This window comes from Pelophylax lessonae (assembly GCF_965119305.1).
Source record: "Pelophylax lessonae genome assembly, chromosome: 8".
NCBI lineage: Eukaryota > Metazoa > Chordata > Amphibia > Anura > Ranidae > Pelophylax > Pelophylax lessonae.
Genome location: NC_138775.1, coordinates 297,520,199 through 297,538,905, shown reverse-complemented (window position 1 = coordinate 297,538,905; position 18,707 = coordinate 297,520,199). Strand labels below are relative to the sequence as shown.

Genomic DNA, 18,707 nt, shown 5'->3' with positions numbered 1-18,707 from the left:
TAAATTATAAAAAATGTCTCTCCAAATGGTAAACTAATTATAAATTTCTATATATAGCCATAACAGCAAACTTAAAAGTAAAGCTTTCTCTGTAACTTGTACCTATATTAAGGCTTACCTATAGGTACTAAAAATCTCCTAAACATGCACCGTTTAGGAGATATTTACTTTGCATGCAGCCAGTGACATCATTGGCGCATGCGCTTTGAAGGAATGGCTGCTCGTGCTGTTTCCTTAAGAGCTCTGTACCGTGAATGGCGGCTCCTGTGCACATGCGCTGGAATGAAGTCTCGCGGCTCCGGCCGCTCAGATGGCCAGAGGACGCAAACCTGGAAGGAAAACTGGTGAACATGTTGACCGTGTGAGCGGGCGGCGCTGCGGGGGCTTCGTTCTAAGGTAAGTATTTCATAATGAGTTAGTATGCGGTGCATTAACTACTTGCCAACCGCTCGCCGTAGATATACTGTACCTGATATACTGTAGATATACTGTACGTAGATATACGCCGTACCTGTATAGCGGTTTGCGTGAGCCCTTCTAGCTAGGGGCACGCGCACACCGGTCCCCATTAGGCAGCGGGGAAGCCGATGCACTGTCGGCAGCCGCCACTGCCGCCGGGCACCCGCGATTCCTCCCTGTGGAGAGAATGATGGTCTGCTGTTGTAAGCACGGCTACAGCGTGGACCTACATTGCTGGGAGGGCGTCCGTGTACATCCTCACGTGCATGAGCTGCCTGTGCGTTCCCTGCGGAACGTGCGCAGCTTGTTCTGTGATCAGTGAGTCCATGAGACTCGGCTGATCACAGATCAGAGTATTGGGCCGGTCCCGACCCCTTACCATGCGATCAGCTGTCAGCCAATGACAGCTAATCATATGATGTAAACAGCAGCCGGCGATCAGCTTTTTTTTTCTCACGCGGTCAGAGGGACATTGGTCCCGAAGAGGAGAGGGGGCATCTTTGCCTACCAGCACCACCTACCAGTGCCCACCAGCGCCACCTATCAGTGGCAGTCAGTGCTGCCTCATCAGTGCACATCAATGGAGGAAAAATTACCGGTTTGCAAAATTTTATAACCAACTATAAACTTTTATTTGTTTTTTTCAGAATTTTCTGTCTTGTTTTTTGTTTTTTTTTTTGTTCAGCAAAAAATAAAAACCCCAGTAATGAGGTGGGGTGGGAGGATTTCCTTCAAGAAGCTAATATGTACCTTTGAGTATATGCAATACAATTCTCCTCATTTCTTTTTTGATAATTATATCCATATACACTATCTGTACAATCTTTGTGACCTTTATACCCGTTTGATCTATGTAAGATCAATTTTAAACCTTGTTTAATAAAACGATTTACTTTTATCTACTTGTGGAAGTGTGTTTGCCGCTAAAGTCCCACACCCTAGGGGGACCCCCCATTCTGCCTGTCCAGTAATGAATAAATACCACCAAAAGAAAGCTCTTTTTTTTTTTTGAAAAAAACTGTAAAAAAATTAATTTGGGTACAGTGTTGCATGACCGCGCAATTGTCATTCAAAATGTGACAGCGCTAAAAGCTGAGAATTGGCCTGGGCAGTAAGGGGGTTTAGGTGCCCGGTAGGCAAGGGGTTAATCAAAAAACCAAGACACAAAGGTTGTGATACATGCTCTTTGATGGAGTTTATGGACGGTTTTTGGGCCTCTGTTAGATCTATATGCAAGTTACTTTCTGTCTGTGTTTCTCTGTTTAGCAATGAAGTAGCCTCCATGTAAGCTGTATGTGTGTACATTATTACCTATCCTTTGTTACCACTTCTCTATATTTCTTCAGTTATCGCAGCTTAAACAGAGTCTCTCCACTTTGCAAGCGGAAGTCCAGTCTGCTCTTCAGAGGGCTGCAACTGCTTCAAGCAACGAACAGAAGGCCAAACAGGACTGTCAAGAGCAAGTGAGTTTTGAAAGTTAAAGATCTGAACATTTTATTAACGGTGAAAGGACTTGGCTTCATCTTGTGGGGGCTCTGGTCTAAAAACAAAAAAAAACACTTCTATGGGATCCAAGGAAATCGAATACTTCTGATTGTGTTAAAGGATAAGTTCACATTGTTTAACATGTTACACCCTTATTCAGGGCTTAACATGTTACATATGCGCTGTCTACCGCTCCCCCTATTTTGACAGCCAGCAGGGGATCATCTTCCCCCGTTCGCTGTCACAGTCTAAAAAAAAAACATGGTCGTGCGGAGCTCCGCCTGCCCAGCCACTCGCAGTGTTCTGTGAATGGGAACACTACAAGGTCCAGCAGCCTTTGCGGCTATCAATTTGTAGTTCTCAGTGAACTATCACGGCACTGTTGAGCACTCTGGTAGTTCATTAAACTTCCTGTCAGTGTAACTGCCTGCCTGAATTGGAGGTACAGGGAGAGACCGATATTCTGACAAGGCTGCAGGACCGTGGCATTACACCCACAATTTACCGATCATGGGTGCAATGCTTTACAGGTTCCCAACAACAAATAATAAAAGCATATTGTTTTTTTACCTACGAAAAAAATGCTATAATATAGCCCAGATGCTATAGAAGAAATGCTATAATATAGCCCAGATGCTATAGAAGAAATGCTATAATATAGCTCAGATGCTATAGAAGAAATGCTATAATGTAGCACAGATGCTATAGAAGAAATGCTATGTATAGCACAGATCCTATATAACAGTAAAGTTAGCTCAGTTTTTATGTATATTGTGAAAGATGTTAGGTCGAGTAAATAGATACCTAACATGTTACGCTTTAGAATTGCGCATACTCATGGAATGGCGATAAACGACAGTACCTAAAAATCTTCATAGGCAACGCTTTAAAAAATGTTTAATGGTTACCGGTTTAGAGTTAGTTATTTTGCTAGAATTATTGTTCTCGCTCTAACGATTACGGCGATACCTCACGTGTGATTTGAACACTGTTTACATTTGCAGGCGCGACTTGCGTATGCGTTTTCTTTGGTGGATGGGGGCACTTTCATTTTTTTTTTTTTATCATATTTACACACCTTTTTAAAAAAAATTTTCTGATCATTTTTTTGCTGTCACAAGAAATGTAAACATCCTTGTGACAGTAATAGGCAGTGACAGCTATTCTTTTTATGGAGGGATCGGGGGGAATGTGACAGTAATAGGAGTGACAGGTACTCTTTATGGAGGGATCGGGGGGAATGTGACAGTAATAGGCAGTGACAGGTACTCTTTATGGAGGGATGGGGGGAATGTGACAGTAATAGGCAGTGACAGGTACTCTTTATGGAGGGATCGGGGGGGGAATGTGACAGTAATAGGAGTGACAGGTACTCTTTATGGAGGGATCGGGGGGAATGTGACAGTAATAGGAGTGACAGGTACTCTTTATGGAGGGATCGGGGGGAATGTGACAGTAATAGGAGTGACAGGTACTCTTTATGGAGGGATCGGGGGGAATGTGACAGTAATAGGCAGTGACAGGTACTCTTTATGGAGGGATGGGGGGAATGTGACAGTAATAGGCAGTGACAGGTACTCTTTATGGAGGGATCGGGGGGGGAATGTGACAGTAATAGGAGTGACAGGTACTCTTTATGGAGGGATCGGGGGGAATGTGACAGTAATAGGCAGTGACAGGTACTCTTTATGGAGGGATCGGGGGGAATGTGACAGTAATAGCAGTGACAGGTACTCTTTATGGAGGGATCGGGAGGAATGTGACAGTAATAGGAGTGACAGGTACTCTTTATGGAGGGATCGGGAGGAATGTGACAGTAATAGGAGTGACAGGTACTCTTTATGGAGGGATCGGGAGGAATGTGACAGTAAGAGCAGTGACAGGTACTCTTTATGGAGGGATAGGGGGAAATGTGACAGTAATAGCAGTGACAGGTACTCTTTATGGAGGGATCGGGAGGAATGTGACAGTAATAGTCAGTGACAGGTACTCTTTATGGAGGGATCGGGGAGGAATGTGACAGTAATAGCAGTGACAGGTACTCTTTATGGAGGGATCGGGGGTCTATAAGACCCCAAACCTCTCCACTGCACTTCAATGTATTCAAAATGCCAAAATTTGTATTTTTGAATACGTTAGGTTTTTTAAAATTGGCTGCCGAGTAAACGATGTAGTAACCCAGAACAGGGGACTCAATCAAAGCTGATTCTGGCTTTGTTCGGGACTCCGTCCAGCCGGCGGATGTGCTGGCTGGTCGCTCTGGTCTCCTGGTGGGACGGAAGAGCCCCGGGCGGAGCAGCGGGAGGTGGGGACTTCCCCTGCTGCTGCCTGTGAGAACAGCCGAGTGGATGCTAAGCTGCATTGGTCATCACTTGAAAGCCAATCTCCGGCTTTCACTGGCTCTAAAAAAAAAAATACCGGGGGTGATGTCTCTAGCTGCAAGTATCACCCCGGTACAACCACTTCTACAAAATGATGTACAGGTACGTGGTTTTGCAGAAAGTGGTTAAATACCACCTAAAAGAAAGCTCTATCTGTCTTGGAAAATTATAGATATGTCATATGGGTACAGTGTTGCATGACTGCGCAATTTTTAAGTGTGACAGCGCTGAAAATTGGCCTGGGGAGGAAGGGGGTAAAAGTGCCGCCATATGGGATCCGAGCAAAGTAAACCAAAAGTGCCGATCTTCCAGTTTCTCATTTGTGCAGGGAGGGTCAGTTTTTTCATACTGAAGGCGATTTCATTAATACTTCATAGAGGAAGGCCGCCCTACCTGCTGAATCCATATACTGTCTTGTGGCCACATTGCACTGAATGTGGTTGCTCCCTTTCTTTATTTTAAAGGCGAAGATTGCCACAGAATCACAGAACAAGTATGAGCGGGAATTAATGCTCCATGCCGCTGATATTGAAGCTCTTCAGGCTGCCAGGGAACAGCTCAGCAATGCTGCCGCCACCCGCCAGAAATCAGAAGAGGCGGCTCAGAAAGCTCAGTCCCAGCTGCTGGAGTGCAAAGCTTCCTGGGAGGAGAGAGAGCGAATACTAAAGGTAATGGGCTTTATAATATAATGCAGTGACCTTCATTTACATTTATTTATTTACTACTATCGGCTAATTTTTATTGAATGTTTTCACATTTTTCAATGCAATACAAGAATGCCTGAAAAGCCAAAAACCAAGAACCACATCCCGTCATGCATGAAAATTGTTTGCGGATTGGGCTAACATCCTCCTCTCTTTGAACGTGGTTTCCTCTCTCCTCCAGCTTCATTAATAGCACCCTGATCTAGTGTGGAAAAGATACTGGTGACTTATTATCGGGGGGGGGGGGGATAATGAATGCAGGGAGGGAAGCGCATGTTTTGCATTCACTCTGCCATGTACCTGTATAAGAGGCCCAACTCCAAACCATGACGCTTCACACTTTGCTTTTAGTCTCTCCCCAGTTTAACATAATATTTCCAATCAGACCCAAATAAATTAGAGGTTGTAAACCATGGGGAAACCAAACCAAAAAAATAAAAAGAGCCTGTATGACAATGGCATAATGAGCTAGTATGCATAACATACGAGCTCATTGTGAAATACCTTAGAACAGGGGTGTCAAACTCCATTTCATCGCCGGCCGCATCAGCATTATGGTTGCCCTCAAAGAGCCGGTTACATCTGTAGGATTAGATGTCCAGAGCACCCCATGTCCTGGGGGGGCAAAGAGGAGCCTTTCTACAGCTGCACAGAGGAGTGCAGGATCTGGCAAAGAAGTTCTGTCCTCTCTGCTGTGGACTACAGAGACAAGGTGGTGGCACAGAAAAGGGGGGTGCCGCAGGAGAGGAGTGAGGGCCACATGAAATGGCCTGGGGGGCCGCATTCGGCCCGTGGGCCTTGTGTTTGACACCTGTGCCTTAGAACGAAGCCCTCCAGCATGCGCGAGCTAGCCAACTGGTCACAGCACAGGGGCGCTGAAAAAACGGCAAGGGCGGCTGGTCCTTCAGGAGCGCATGCGCCGATGACGTCATCGGAGGCGTATACAGTAAAAATCTCCTAAACTTTGCAAGTTTAGGAGATATTTACAGTACCTATAGGTAAGCCTTATTATGGCTTGCCTATAGGTAAAACCAAACCAGGGAAGTTTACTTTCTCTTTAAACTTGCTTTCATCACTAAAGTGAACTTTGGAGCATTTCTCCTCTGTCCACACAACATGCTACTCAGCGACTGAACCATGCTGCCAGAACTGCCTGCCACTCCCTTCTCTTGCTGTCTGTCTACGAATGCTCAGAAGGCTTTTGATGGGGTCAGTTGGCAGTTTATCCATTGCACCTTGGAACATATTGGACTGGTGTCTTCCATGCTGGGTTGGATTTCTTTCTTCTACTCTTGTCCCTCAGCTGCTGTCAAGGTCAACGAAACGCGTTCTGAGATTTTTTTCATGATCACAAATGGAACTTGCCAAGGTTGTCCCCTTTCGCCCTTAATTTTCATTCTCTCCTTAGAAACTTTTCTTTGAACAGTTCGAGTGGACCCTGGAATTGCGGGATATCAGAAGTCATCTGGGGTTCATAAGGTTGCTGCTTTTGCGGACGACCTGATTTTCTTTTTGACTGACCCGCTGGAATGTCTGCCAAAGTTTTTACAACCATTTTCGTAACTTTAGATCTATGTAATCCTTTAAAACGACTTTTACCAATGGAAACTTTTTTTTTTGCTAGTAAATACCTTAATTTCTGCTTTATTCCTCCTCTGGCGATTCACAGTGTGTGCTGGGATGTATTCCATTCCAGAAATCTCGCAGGAGCTGAGCTGTATTGTGTGCATTCAGGCTGTGACCTGCCCCGCCTCCGCCCCGCCTCCTCTCAGTGAGTTGTACTGTATGCATTGTATTCAGGACGTGCTCTGCCCCGCCTCCGCCCGCCTCCTCTCAGTGAATTGTACTGTATGCATTGTATTCAGGACGTGCTCTGCCCCGCCTCCTCTCAGTGAATTGTACTGTATGCATTGTATTCAGGACGTGCTCTGCCCCGCCTCCGCCCCGCCTCCTCTCAGTGAGTTGTACTGTATGCATTGTATTCAGGACGTGCTCTGCCCCGCCTTCGCCCCGCCTCCTCTCAGTGAGCTCAGTGAGGATATGCTTACAGTCTGCGCTCACTGAGAGGAGGCGGGGCGGAGTCGGGGCAGAGAACGGCCTGAATACAATGCATACAGTACAACTCACTGAGAGGAGGCGGGGCGGAGGCAGGTCAGAGCACGTCCTGAATACAATGCATACAGTACAATTCACTGAGAGGAGGTGGGCGGAGGCGGGGCAGAGCACGTCCTGAATACAATGCATACAGTACAACTCACTGAGAGGAGGCGGGGCGGAGTCGGGGCAGAGAACGGCCTGAATACAATGCATACAGTACAACTCACTGAGAGGAGGCGGGGCAGGTCACGGCCTGAATGCACACAATACAGCTCAGCTCCTGCGAGATTTCTGGAATGGAATACATCCCAGCACACACTGCGAATCGCCGAATGACGTCATCGCCGATCGGACCCGGAAGTGAGGAGAGGAGGAATAAAGCAGAAATTAAGGTATTTACTAGCAAAAAAAAAAGTTTCCATTGGTAAAAGTCGTTTTAAAGGGGATTACATACATCTATGTAATCCAACCTATTAAAAATGGGTGGAACTCCGCTTTAAGTACTTATGGGCACCCTATCTTATTTTCAAATCCACTTGTCTAAGTCATCTGCTCTCTCGATCTTGTTAGGCCAGGCCATGGTTGATGGCCTTCGTCCTTCCTTCTCCTTCCGCTGGGTGACTGTTTACATCCGTCATCTGGGCGTTAACATTACCTCTGACCCTGTTGCCCTTTATGCGGCCAATTTTGACCCACTGCTTATGCGATTGCAGACTGATCTACTTCACTGGCACACGCTCATTTTGACATGGTTTGTTCGCTGTAGTGCCCTTAAGATGGTTCTACCTGATGCAGGCTCTCCCTATCAGTTTGCCTCCCTCTTTTTTTTCAAACGCATAAACCCCATGTTCCGAGAGTTTGGTCACATTGGAAACCATGCCTTCAACTCCGACTTCTCCATCTTCTCCATCTTCCGGGTGGTTTGGGCTTACCTGATTTTAGGGCCTACTATAAAGTGGCTCCCCTCACTTGGTTGGTTGACCGGTATTGCCATGCTAAGGCTAAGCATTGATGCAAAGGCCATGGACTTGGGGGACTCAGGCAACATGGCAGAGAGTTGGCCTGTGGATGGTCTTGCCACTGCGGAAGGTTTTTCGTAATCATCCTACCTTAGGAAACACATTACAGCTGTCCAGGAAGGCTTTCCATTACACATCAATCTCCCTATTGCCCTCTCCCATGATCCCTATTCTAGGCAATTCAGAATTCGAACCCAGTCTCCAAAGCCCTCAGTTTCTCAATCTGGTGTCTGGTGGGCATCTCCATTTTGTTAAAAAAAAAAAAATCCCAAAAAGCGTATATTGATTGGTTTGTGCAAAAGTGATAGCGTCTATAAACAGATTTATGGACTTTTTAAATTGTTTTTACTAGTAATGGCAATTTTTAGCAGGACTGCAACATTGCGGTGAACAAATCTGACACTAAGTGACACTTTTTTTTGGGGACCAGTGACACCAGTACTAAAGCATCAGCGCTAAAAAAAAAAAAAATGCAGTCACTGTATAAATGAAACAATTGACCCTCAGCAACATAAGACGCCCCCTAGCATCAATAGATCCCCACCAGTCAGTAACAATCCCCCCAGCAGGCCAGCATCAGACGCTCCAGCACCCCTTGCCATTACATACATTTAGTGCTGAAGATGCCGTAACTGCAGTCCCCCGCGTTCCCGCTGAAAAAAGCCCTGGGGTAACCCCTATGCTTATAGTTGAGCTCCTCCCGCTTCAGAATATCATTAATGGACGCTTGCCATTGAGTCACTGTTGGAGGAGTAGGCGAGAGCCACCTGTGTAAAATCACTTTTTGGCCTAAATATATAAGGCCCTTGTCCACATTAGTGTCAGCTGGAATTCTTTTTTCTGGGATAATTCCCAAAATACCAAGTTTTAGGATCAAGAGGGACCTGAAGTGAACCTATGCTACGAAGTGTCTCAAAAAAATGGAAGGATTTCTTTAGTTATATATAAATTTGTTTTTATTTTTTTCATGCATGAAAATTTTTGGTATACAATTTTTTTTATAGGATGAGGCGTCCAAGAATCGGTCCCGCTGTGAAGACCTGGAAAAACAGAACAGGCTGTTACATGACCAGATTGAGGCCCTCAGTAGGAAGATGGTGACCTCTGTTCAGGAAGGAGCTCTCAATATGTCTCTTAGTGAAGAAGGGAAGTCTGAAGAACAAGTCATGGAGATCCTCAGGTATCAAACATCTGAACCCAGATCTGTAAAACGTTCTAAAGGCTGGCTATAATATAACATTACCTGTGGTGGTTTCTTTAGATATCCTTTTTGGAACTATCAAAAGCCTTTGGGGGCTTTTACCTCTAGATTGAGGTAGTTTGTATATAAATAGCATGGTTGGGGGGGGGGGGAGAGCAAAGCTAATAACAAAGACTTGCCTTCCCCCTAGACCAGGGTGTGTTGGTGGCGGGTATCAGATCCCTGCCCTTCTCACTAACTCGTGACCAAACACCAGGCAATCCCACACCCTACCATCACTTGCGTAACTATGCCACTCTCAGCTGTACCTGGCACGTAGATTTTCCAGCTTGCGGGACCACAATCTAAATGCCAGCAGGCTGAGAGCGATTGTCACCAGGCTAATTTAAGCAAATAACCCTTTCACTGCCACCACCACTACGTTATTATGAGCCCAGCGGACGCTCGTAATTTTAGAAAGGCCAATTATGATTTTAGAATTATCGTCTGTAACACGCACTGTCACCACAGACAGGAATGTTCAGAGGATTTATTCTATACAGTAGCGCTCTTCAAGAGACAGGTTCGTTGTTAGTTTGCATTAAGAGCTTAGGGACAAGATTAACACTTTTCAAAATAAAGTTTAATAATAAAAAGGTTAAAATTGGTGCAAATAAAATATTTACAGAAAAGTGTTTCAAAGCAATAGCGACATAATACAGCAATTTTAAAAAATAAGGTAGAATTTAGAAAGAGGAATACTTGCATTCAATGTCCTTGGGTTATCAGTGTTCAGAAGCTGAGCATGTGTGATCGGCAGTGTTGCTCATCTTAGTTTAAAAAAGTAATTAGTTACAGTTTTACAAATTACTTCTCCCAAAAAGTAATTGAGTTACTGACTCAGTTACCACATAGAAAAAGTAATTAGTTACTCAGCAAAGTAACTGACTTTTTTTTTAATATTCTATAATGCAATTGCGTTCTATAACATCTTTAATAGCAAAGATGTTTATATTAACTGATTGAAGAATAAAAACACTATATACAGTATTTTGGCACACTGGTGGTGGCGTGGGCGTGGCACACTGGTGGTGGCGTGGGCGTGGCACACTGGTGGTGGCGTGGGCGTGGCACACTGGTGGTGGCGTGGGCGTGGCACACTGGTGGTGGCGTGGGCGTGGCACACTGGTGGTGGCGTGGGCGTGGCACACTGGTGGTGGCGTGGCACACTGGTTGTGGGGGTCCTCTTGACCTGACTTAATTTTTTATTTTTTTTTTATATCTACTGGCTGCTGCTGTCTGTCTGGGCTGGCTGGCTGCTGGTGTCGGTGGCACACTGGTGGTGGGTGGGTGGCTGGTGGGGGTCCTGACTGTGTCTGTGACTGTGAGTGACTGAGTCTGAGTTTTTTTTTTTTTGGTACCTGCTGTGCTGGTGGTGTGTGGCACACTGTTGTTGTCCGGGTCCCTCTGGGCCTCTGGCTCTGTCCTCCTCCAAGCCTCAGGCCTGCCTGTCTGTGCCTCAGCCTCTCTCCTCTTCTGGTGTGTGCGTTGGTGGAGTCGGTGGTGGACTTCTTGCTGCCCTGTTGTGGTGGACCGGTGGTGTTATATATATTATATGATGACTGACTGCAACAAGCCGCTTGGCTGCCTGGTCGGGTCGCTGATCCGCCGGACTCTATGGCCTGCCCTCTATGGCGCGCTGCCTGTTGGCCTGTTGCTGTTCTCCTGGCTGTGAATGTCCCCCGACGAGACTATCGTGACTCACTCTTGAGTCTCCTCCTCTTCTCTCTCCACTCCAGTACCGCGGACAGCGGTCATAGAGGAGAGGGGAATACAATTACATCTACTGCCATCTAGCGGCGGTAGATGTAATTGCAGTAACGCAGCCGAAAGTAACGGCAACGGCGTTACAGGGAAAGGACGGGTAATCTGATAGATTACTCGTTACCCTGAAAAGTAACTGCGTTAAGTAACGCCGTTTACTTAAACGCAGTTACTTCCAACACTGGTGATCGGTTATCAAACTTGATAGATGTTCCTTTCTTGATGTAACCAGGAGAACTCTCTAACCCCATCTGCCTCTCTCCTTTTCTCTGAGACCGCAAGGGGTGTTACCAGATGTCCCTGACCAATAAACAGTGGCCATGGGCTGCCCTTAAGTTTACGACAATACCAAGGAACCTCCCCGTATAGACAGTTATGCCACTCTCAATATCTCAAAATATGTTATGGTTACATCCTTTAAACTGCTAGTTTATCATTCATCATGTGATTTGGCTTCAAAAGATACTAAACATGAATATATTATCACACGGAATATCTTATTGCTATCTTCTATTCTATATGTAATAAGGTGATCATGCATGATCTCGTTCCGTTCAGTATTTTATTTCTCATCCAAATATATACTTTTTGTTAATGTGTCATGTTCCTGTCTGCATTTATGAATTGGGTATGGATTGTTGGATGTATTGGTACATTTCTAATGAACAGCTGGGCTGTGGCATTTACGACACAGCTCTGGTTAGCCTTAATTAAGTGGCTCCGTTTTATGACCCGGCCTGTCCTGTCTGTGCTGAGATAAGGTTCTTTGAAGGGCCGTTTCTTTGAAGTAGTAACTCTTCTGCATTCTTTAGTTAGCTGGGGGGGTAGGGTGAGTGAGGGTCTTTGTAAACTGTCATGGCTGCTTTAAACAAAATGGTTGCTTGAACTAAATGGTATATCCAGTGCAGGATATCATTACACAGGGGTCGGGAACCTTTTTGGCTGAGAGAGCCATGAACACCACATTTCAAATGTAATTCCGTGAGAGCCATACACTATATTTCAGGGGTCGGGAACCTTTATTTAATATTGTTCATGGGCCGCAGCTATACAGTGAGTAGATGGAGCCGTGTGAAAGTGCCTGGAGTCCGGTCAGGAAGAGAGCAGAGCAGGCAGGTATGCAATGAGGCCGGAGTGGGGAAGCGCCTGCAGGCCTGCGAGTGATAGAGGGGAGTATAGGCCCTGAGAAAATGGCGGCCGGCAGCTGAAGGCCTCAGAAGTGGATGTGAGAGGCAGCTCCCGCGGGTCCCCGGATGTCAGAGGAGAAGGAGATTGTCTGTCGGGGCACAGGGAGCGGATGGCAGGTCTCTTTACCGGGCGGTTATTGCCAAGGCCCTCAGATGCACAGCACACGAGCCGGCGGCGGTACCCCGAGTAGGCCACGGGGTCCGTAGCGTGGTAATCTGGTCACCCAGAGACGAACTGAGGGTAGCGGTGGGTAGCCCACAGTGTGCCATCGATGGGTGCAGAAATCTCCTTGGCACCGGGCACAGCTACGCAGATGGCACTGGATTGAGTGGTAGACGCGGCGGAGCTCTGGGAATACACGTCCAGGGCGCTCACGTCCGGACACGCCCCCTTAAAGATTTGTCTGTGAGCCAGATGCAGCCATCAAAAGAGCCACGTCTGGCTCGTGAGCCATAGGTTCCCTACCCCTGATCTAGGAGATGAACCGCTTCAGCTCCAGAAGGTTTACAACCAGGCAAATATTTGCTATTTGGAACTGCGCTACTTTAACCAGTTGCGGACTGCCCACCGCATATATACTATGACAGGGCAGCCCGGCTGCGCAAAATCACATACATGTACGTCATTTTGTGCAGGAGATGTCGGGGGCGTGCGTGCGCCCCTCCCGCTGTGATTGGACACAGCGGGAGCCAATCGTTCAGCGGAATTACAGAACGGCGGTCTGCCTATGTAAACAAGGCAGACCGCTGTTCTGTCGGGGTGGAAAAGAGAGATCTGTTCTGTCGGGGTGGAAAAGAGAGATCTGTTCTGTCGGGGTGGAAAAGAGAGATCTGTTCTGTCGGGGTGGAAAAGGGAGATCTGTTCTGTCGGGGTGGAAAAGAGAGATCTGTTCTGTCGGGGTGGAAAAGAGAGATCTGTTCTGTCGGGGTGGAGAAGAGAGATCTGTTCTGTCGGGGTGGAAAAGAGAGATTTGTTCTGTCGGGGTGGAAAAGGGAGATCTGTTCTGTCGGGGTGGAAAAGGGAGATCTGTTCTGTCGGGGTGGAAAAGAGAGATCTGTTCTGTCGGGGTGGAAAAGAGAGATCTGTTCTGTCGGGGTGGAAAAGAGAGATCTGTTCTGTCGGGGTGGAAAAGAGAGATCTGTTCTGTCGGGGTGGAAAAGAGAGATCTGTTCTGTCGGGGTGGAAAAGAGAGATCTGTTCTGTCGGGGTGGAAAAGAGAGATCTGTTCTGTCGGGGTGGAAAAGAGAGATCTGTTCTGTCGGGGTGGAAAAGAGAGATCTGTTCTGTCGGGGTGGAAAAGAGAGATCTGTTCTGTCGGGGTGGAAAAGAGAGATCTGTTCTGTCGGGGTGGAAAAGAGATCTGTTCTGTCATTCCAAGACAGCCGACCGTCGGCTATGGATGCCGGTCCCGGGGTGATGCCTCTTGCTGCAGCCATCACCCCGGTACAGCACTTTCCGAAATATCGGTAACCTCCGGGGCCGTTTCCAATATATTGGGGAAAGTGCAGATCGGTCCTCGACATGGGCATCCGCAGAACTTTTTTCGGGGGGGGGCATCATTTTAAGGTCACCCATGCCACGCCCCTTGTCATGAAGGGGAGGGGCTTAGTCATTATACTGATTTTAAGTATTTATTTTTGAAGAGCAAACATCAGCATTTATTTTTAAAGCATTTGTTAACCTAAAAAAAAAAAAAAAATTGATCATGTTCCTTTAAAGCAGGTTATACAGCACAGTGTTTTGCTGTGTAATTTGGCCCCTTCTATAACCTAAAATACTTGGCTGACCCTGCCTGGCTATGTCCTCCCCTCTGTAAACTGACCACGGCATACTGTGGCTGCTGAGCCCTGACACTGTGGTCAGTTTACGTGCCTCCATCATCTGCAGCCCTCCTGTCCTCTCTTCCCCCTCCCTCCCTGGCTGTCTGACCCTGTCAGTGCCCCTCCCCTCCTGCTGCAGTAATTTTATTTAAAGTTTCACATCCTGTCTACTGTCTGTTTTTAATAATCCTGTGTGCCCCTGTGTCTTAGAAAAATAAGCCATTCTTTAAGTTTTTAGAGCGCCACTCGCCGCTCATGTGAACCACCGCCTCTTTCCTCCTCCCCCCTCCCCTCCTAGACTGACACCAGTGAGGAATCCTTGGCCCTGCGGGCAGCTATCAGACGGGGGGAGAGGAAATAGCTGATGGGTCACGTGAGCAGCGCTCGGCCCTCTGAAAACTGGTAAAAAAAACTGCTTATTTTTTTTTTTAAAACACATACACAGGCACACAGGGTTTTAAACAGACCAGCCAGGATGGCATAAAGTGGCTTAACAACCACTTGAAAGGGAAAGTTGAGATTCCAGAGGGGGGCATTTGCCTCCCCTTGTCCCTACCTGCGGATGCCCATGGTCCTCGATATATCAGCTTTGCCAATAATCGGTTGATCCCTAGTGTGTGTGTATATTTTATTTAATTTTAAAACTATTCAATTATATAGTGTGTAACAGCGCCTTCCTTAGAACTTATGATTTTTAATCATGTTTACACCGGGATTTTCATCCTCCTTTCTTTGTGGACTTTCTAATAATTTAATGGTGTTTGTACGATTATTTATTATTGGCACTTTTGCACTTTATAGCTCACTAGATATTTATTGTTTGATATATTTAGATCTATCTAAGCGCTGCTTTACTATATACATTTATTTCAATGTTTTGTTCATTGTAGTGCGAACAGCTGTACATATAATTTGAATTGGCGCGGTATTATTTCTCATACACTGATTGTCAATTGTTTGTTTCAGATTTGTAAGGCGAGAGAAGGAAATCGCTGAAGCGAGGTTCGATGTTGCCCAGGTTGAAACTCTCCGATATCGTCAGCGTCTGGAACATATGGAGAAGGAGATTAATGAGCTGCATGACAGCCTCAATGTAGAGCGGGAAAAGGTTCAGGTTAGTTATAAAATGTCTCGTTTCTTTATATTTGCTGTATGACGGTCCTAGAAAAGTTCTGGGCTGTTGAATATTTATTGGGCATTTTTAGTGCTTCTATGAAGAACCGATGACGCCACATTCACCACTAGAAGAACATTGCTGGTCTGCGTTCTCTGCTGGTGACTTTATTGTTGCCCTAGAGGCATGCAATATCTCTGCGGTTTTCTTTCTATTCCGTGTCTCTTAACCCTTTTGCTGCCAGAGACCATTTTTTTTTTTTCCCCTTTTTCCACACGTTTAAAAACCCATTTTTGACCCGAAGATTAGTTAAAACCCCCACACACATTTTCTGAAGCCAGAGACCCTGGAGAATAAAATGTTGGTAGTTCCAATTTTTTTTTTTATTTCAAATATTTGCACAACAGTTTATCAAAACTAACGTAACAATTTTTGTTACTCTTCCAATTTTGCTTCCTTTATCTCCACTAAGGTTTGAGTTAAAATTCCTCCAGGAGCTGGTCATGAGAAGGGATGGGGAGTTGCATCAAACCGCACACACCCCAGCCCACCACACACCCCCTTTTTCCTTTTTTTTTTTTTTTCTTCTTCTTTTCCTGCCTTGGTATGCTCATGGGAACTTTTGGCTACCTACCTACCTATGGAGTGTTGCTCCTCCTTTATTCAACATGTATCCTACCAATGCTGTTGTCGGTCGCCTAATTGTACGCTATTCACATACGTTGGTATATATATATAGTTACATAGGTTGAAGAAAAGACCCAAACATTTCAGCTAAGCGCTCACTCCAAAGGGGATGACCGGCGTGCTGCTCTCCTTAGGCAGGGAACACCAACATGGGTACATAAAAGAAAAGAAAAAGGAGGCACAAACACCTAGTGCTTTGTAAAAAAGAAATTGGGGTGCACCTGTGCTACAGATTGTGTATTAAAACACAAATACTGAACTTATTAAAACTTTATTAAAAGGGGACCAGATTGTTATGCTGCCTCCAACTTACCACAAGGGTAAAAAATATATTGGGGGTCGGGGTGTGTTGGTTTGGGGTGCTACCACCTTGCACTACACAATGTGTAAATAAATAGTGTCTGTGGTCCCAAAAAAGTGCACTGTGCTCACTTGATAGTGGAAGAGTGCAAAGGTTATATTATAACGTATAAGGTGCTGCATATAATACTGAAATGTGCAATAAGTGCTAAAAGATGGTACTTTCAACAGTGCGCTTTGCTGAGTGGATTGTACTGTCTATGTATCAATCGTCAGATGCAGATTGAGTTGTGACCTTCTAAACACTGGTCAGTGAAAAGTGCCAGAGTGCAAATGAGTGAATAAACAAATTTTAAAACTTTTTAAAACTTTTTATTGTGACATCCCCTTGCGGGGGAACTTACATCTGTGATCACTGAAACAATCTTAATAAAATAAAGTGGTGAGTGAGTTGCGCCCAAATGGCGTGTGCTGGGAGTGAAAGTGCTAATACCGGAGGTAAAGCACTTACCAGAGGCTCTCCCTTATTCCAAAGCCAGCCTGGCTGATTGCTTCTCCCCTTTGATGCCTGCAGGGCTCCTAGATTACGTTTGATCGTTCAGATATTGTTGCAAAAGCATCTTTTAACGCACATGAATTTAACCACTTAAGCCCCAGAGGCAGCTCAAAGACCAGGGCCTATTTTGCGATTCAGCACTGTGTTACTTTAACGGACAATTGCGCGGTTGTGCGATGCTGTACCTAAATAAATTTGACGTCCTTTTTTTTCCCACAAACAGATCTTTCTTTTGGTGGTATTTGATTACCTGTGGGATTTTTTACTTTTTGCGAGAGAATTCCATCATTAGTCCTGTCAGCGCCGCTCCAGACAACCCCTCACCATCGAAATGGGAGGGCTCTCGTCCAGGAGGAATGCTGCAACTCGGCCTGAGACCTGGTCATATGAGACTTCATGAGGCGTTTAACTCGCGGGCCAGCCCCCCCGCCAGTGGGTCTGTCGCGCGCTCGCTGGCCAGACTGGGGTGACCACTGGATGTAGATTATCCAGCCCGTCGCCCAGTCCAGCAGTTGATTGTAGATCTCACGGGAAAAAAATGTCAGGACCAGAGATCCCAGCAAGGAAGTAGGACCTTACTCCTGACTAGGCAGAAAAAAACTGAGTACCTATAGCAGAGAGAGGGAGTATACCTCCTGGGACTGCCCATAGGCGTAGTCAGACTTTTCTTCTGCCTAGTGTCCTCCTCCTGTAAGGGGCAGTATAACCCAATGGTTATGATGATTAGGACCCCTGTCCGTCAATGAACGAAAGAGAAATAGGGTAACGACGTTTCTCACCATCCTGCGGACACGTGAAATTTTCAAGCTCAACATGCTGGGTATCGAATTTACTTCAGCTTTTATATTTGACCTAAAATTGGGTAATATATTGCGTCTGCGTTCCTTAAAATGAGCTTTAGTGTATTTACTGATAAGTTACATTTATTTTTCTTTATTATATAATAAAAGGTACAAAAAATATCGCACATAATGGAGACATAGGAATATCCATGTAAAGTTACCAGATACAATAGATTTATTGGTTGAGCTAGATGGACTTGTGTCTTTTTTCATAAAAGAAAAGAGGCGGCGCAAACACCTAGTGCATTACCCGTGGTCACCATATAAAATATAAAAAAAAAAATGCCAAATGCATACTCAGACAAGAAAATTTGCATAACAAGAATCCACCACACATGGAATGGAACAGTGCTCTGATGAAGGGAGCTTGACTCCCGAAACGCGTTAGTTGTCCTATCCACAAGGACATGTTCCATTGTGGTGGATTCTTGTTATGCAAATTTTATCATTCTTGTCTGTGAGCAACGTTTTGGTATGTAGTTGCCCCGACTGGTGTTTTTAAACTTTTGGGGACAGGGTTAACTCAAAATTATTTTTCAATATAAACTCTTTGACAGCAGGTTCTCTTTAACCGCTTGCCGACCGCCCCATGCAAATCTACTGCGGCAGGGCAGCTCGGCTGCGCAAAATCACTTGAGCCGCGCTCCCACTGTTTAGACACAGCGGGCTGCCGGAGGAGCTGCAGCGATTCTCTGACGATCGCGGGAGGCCGGTGGCAAACTGATAGGAGAGCCGCCTGCTTATGTATGAGATCAGTTTCAGCTAAGCTACAACCCCCAATCTGTGTGCCTGTCACAGAACCCCTCCCCCACAGTCAGTAACTACAGTTAGGCATTCATTAACCCCTTTAATCACCCCCAGTGCTAACCCCTTCCCTGCCAGTGTCATTTATACAGTAACAGTGCATAAGATTTAGCACCGATTACTGTAGTAATGTCACTGGTCCCCAAAAAATGTCAGGGGTCCGATCTGTCCGCCGCAATGTCGCAGTACCACTAAAAATCGCAGATCACCGCCATTACTAATAAAAAAAAAAATAATAAAATAAAGT

At 45.7% G+C, this 18,707-nt stretch overlaps 1 protein-coding gene across 1 annotated transcript in view; it reads left to right on the top strand.

The window, feature by feature from the left end:
- Positions 1-18,707, top strand: part of TPR (translocated promoter region, nuclear basket protein) — a 240,379-nt gene that overhangs the window by 71,711 nt on the left and 149,961 nt on the right. Inside the window, exons 24-27 of the mRNA XM_082266381.1 lie at positions 1,806-1,922; positions 4,790-4,993; positions 9,150-9,325; positions 15,124-15,271. Of these exons, the coding sequence (XP_082122507.1) occupies positions 1,806-1,922; positions 4,790-4,993; positions 9,150-9,325; positions 15,124-15,271 (645 nt within the window). The remainder of the gene's footprint in view (positions 1-1,805; positions 1,923-4,789; positions 4,994-9,149; positions 9,326-15,123; positions 15,272-18,707) is intronic.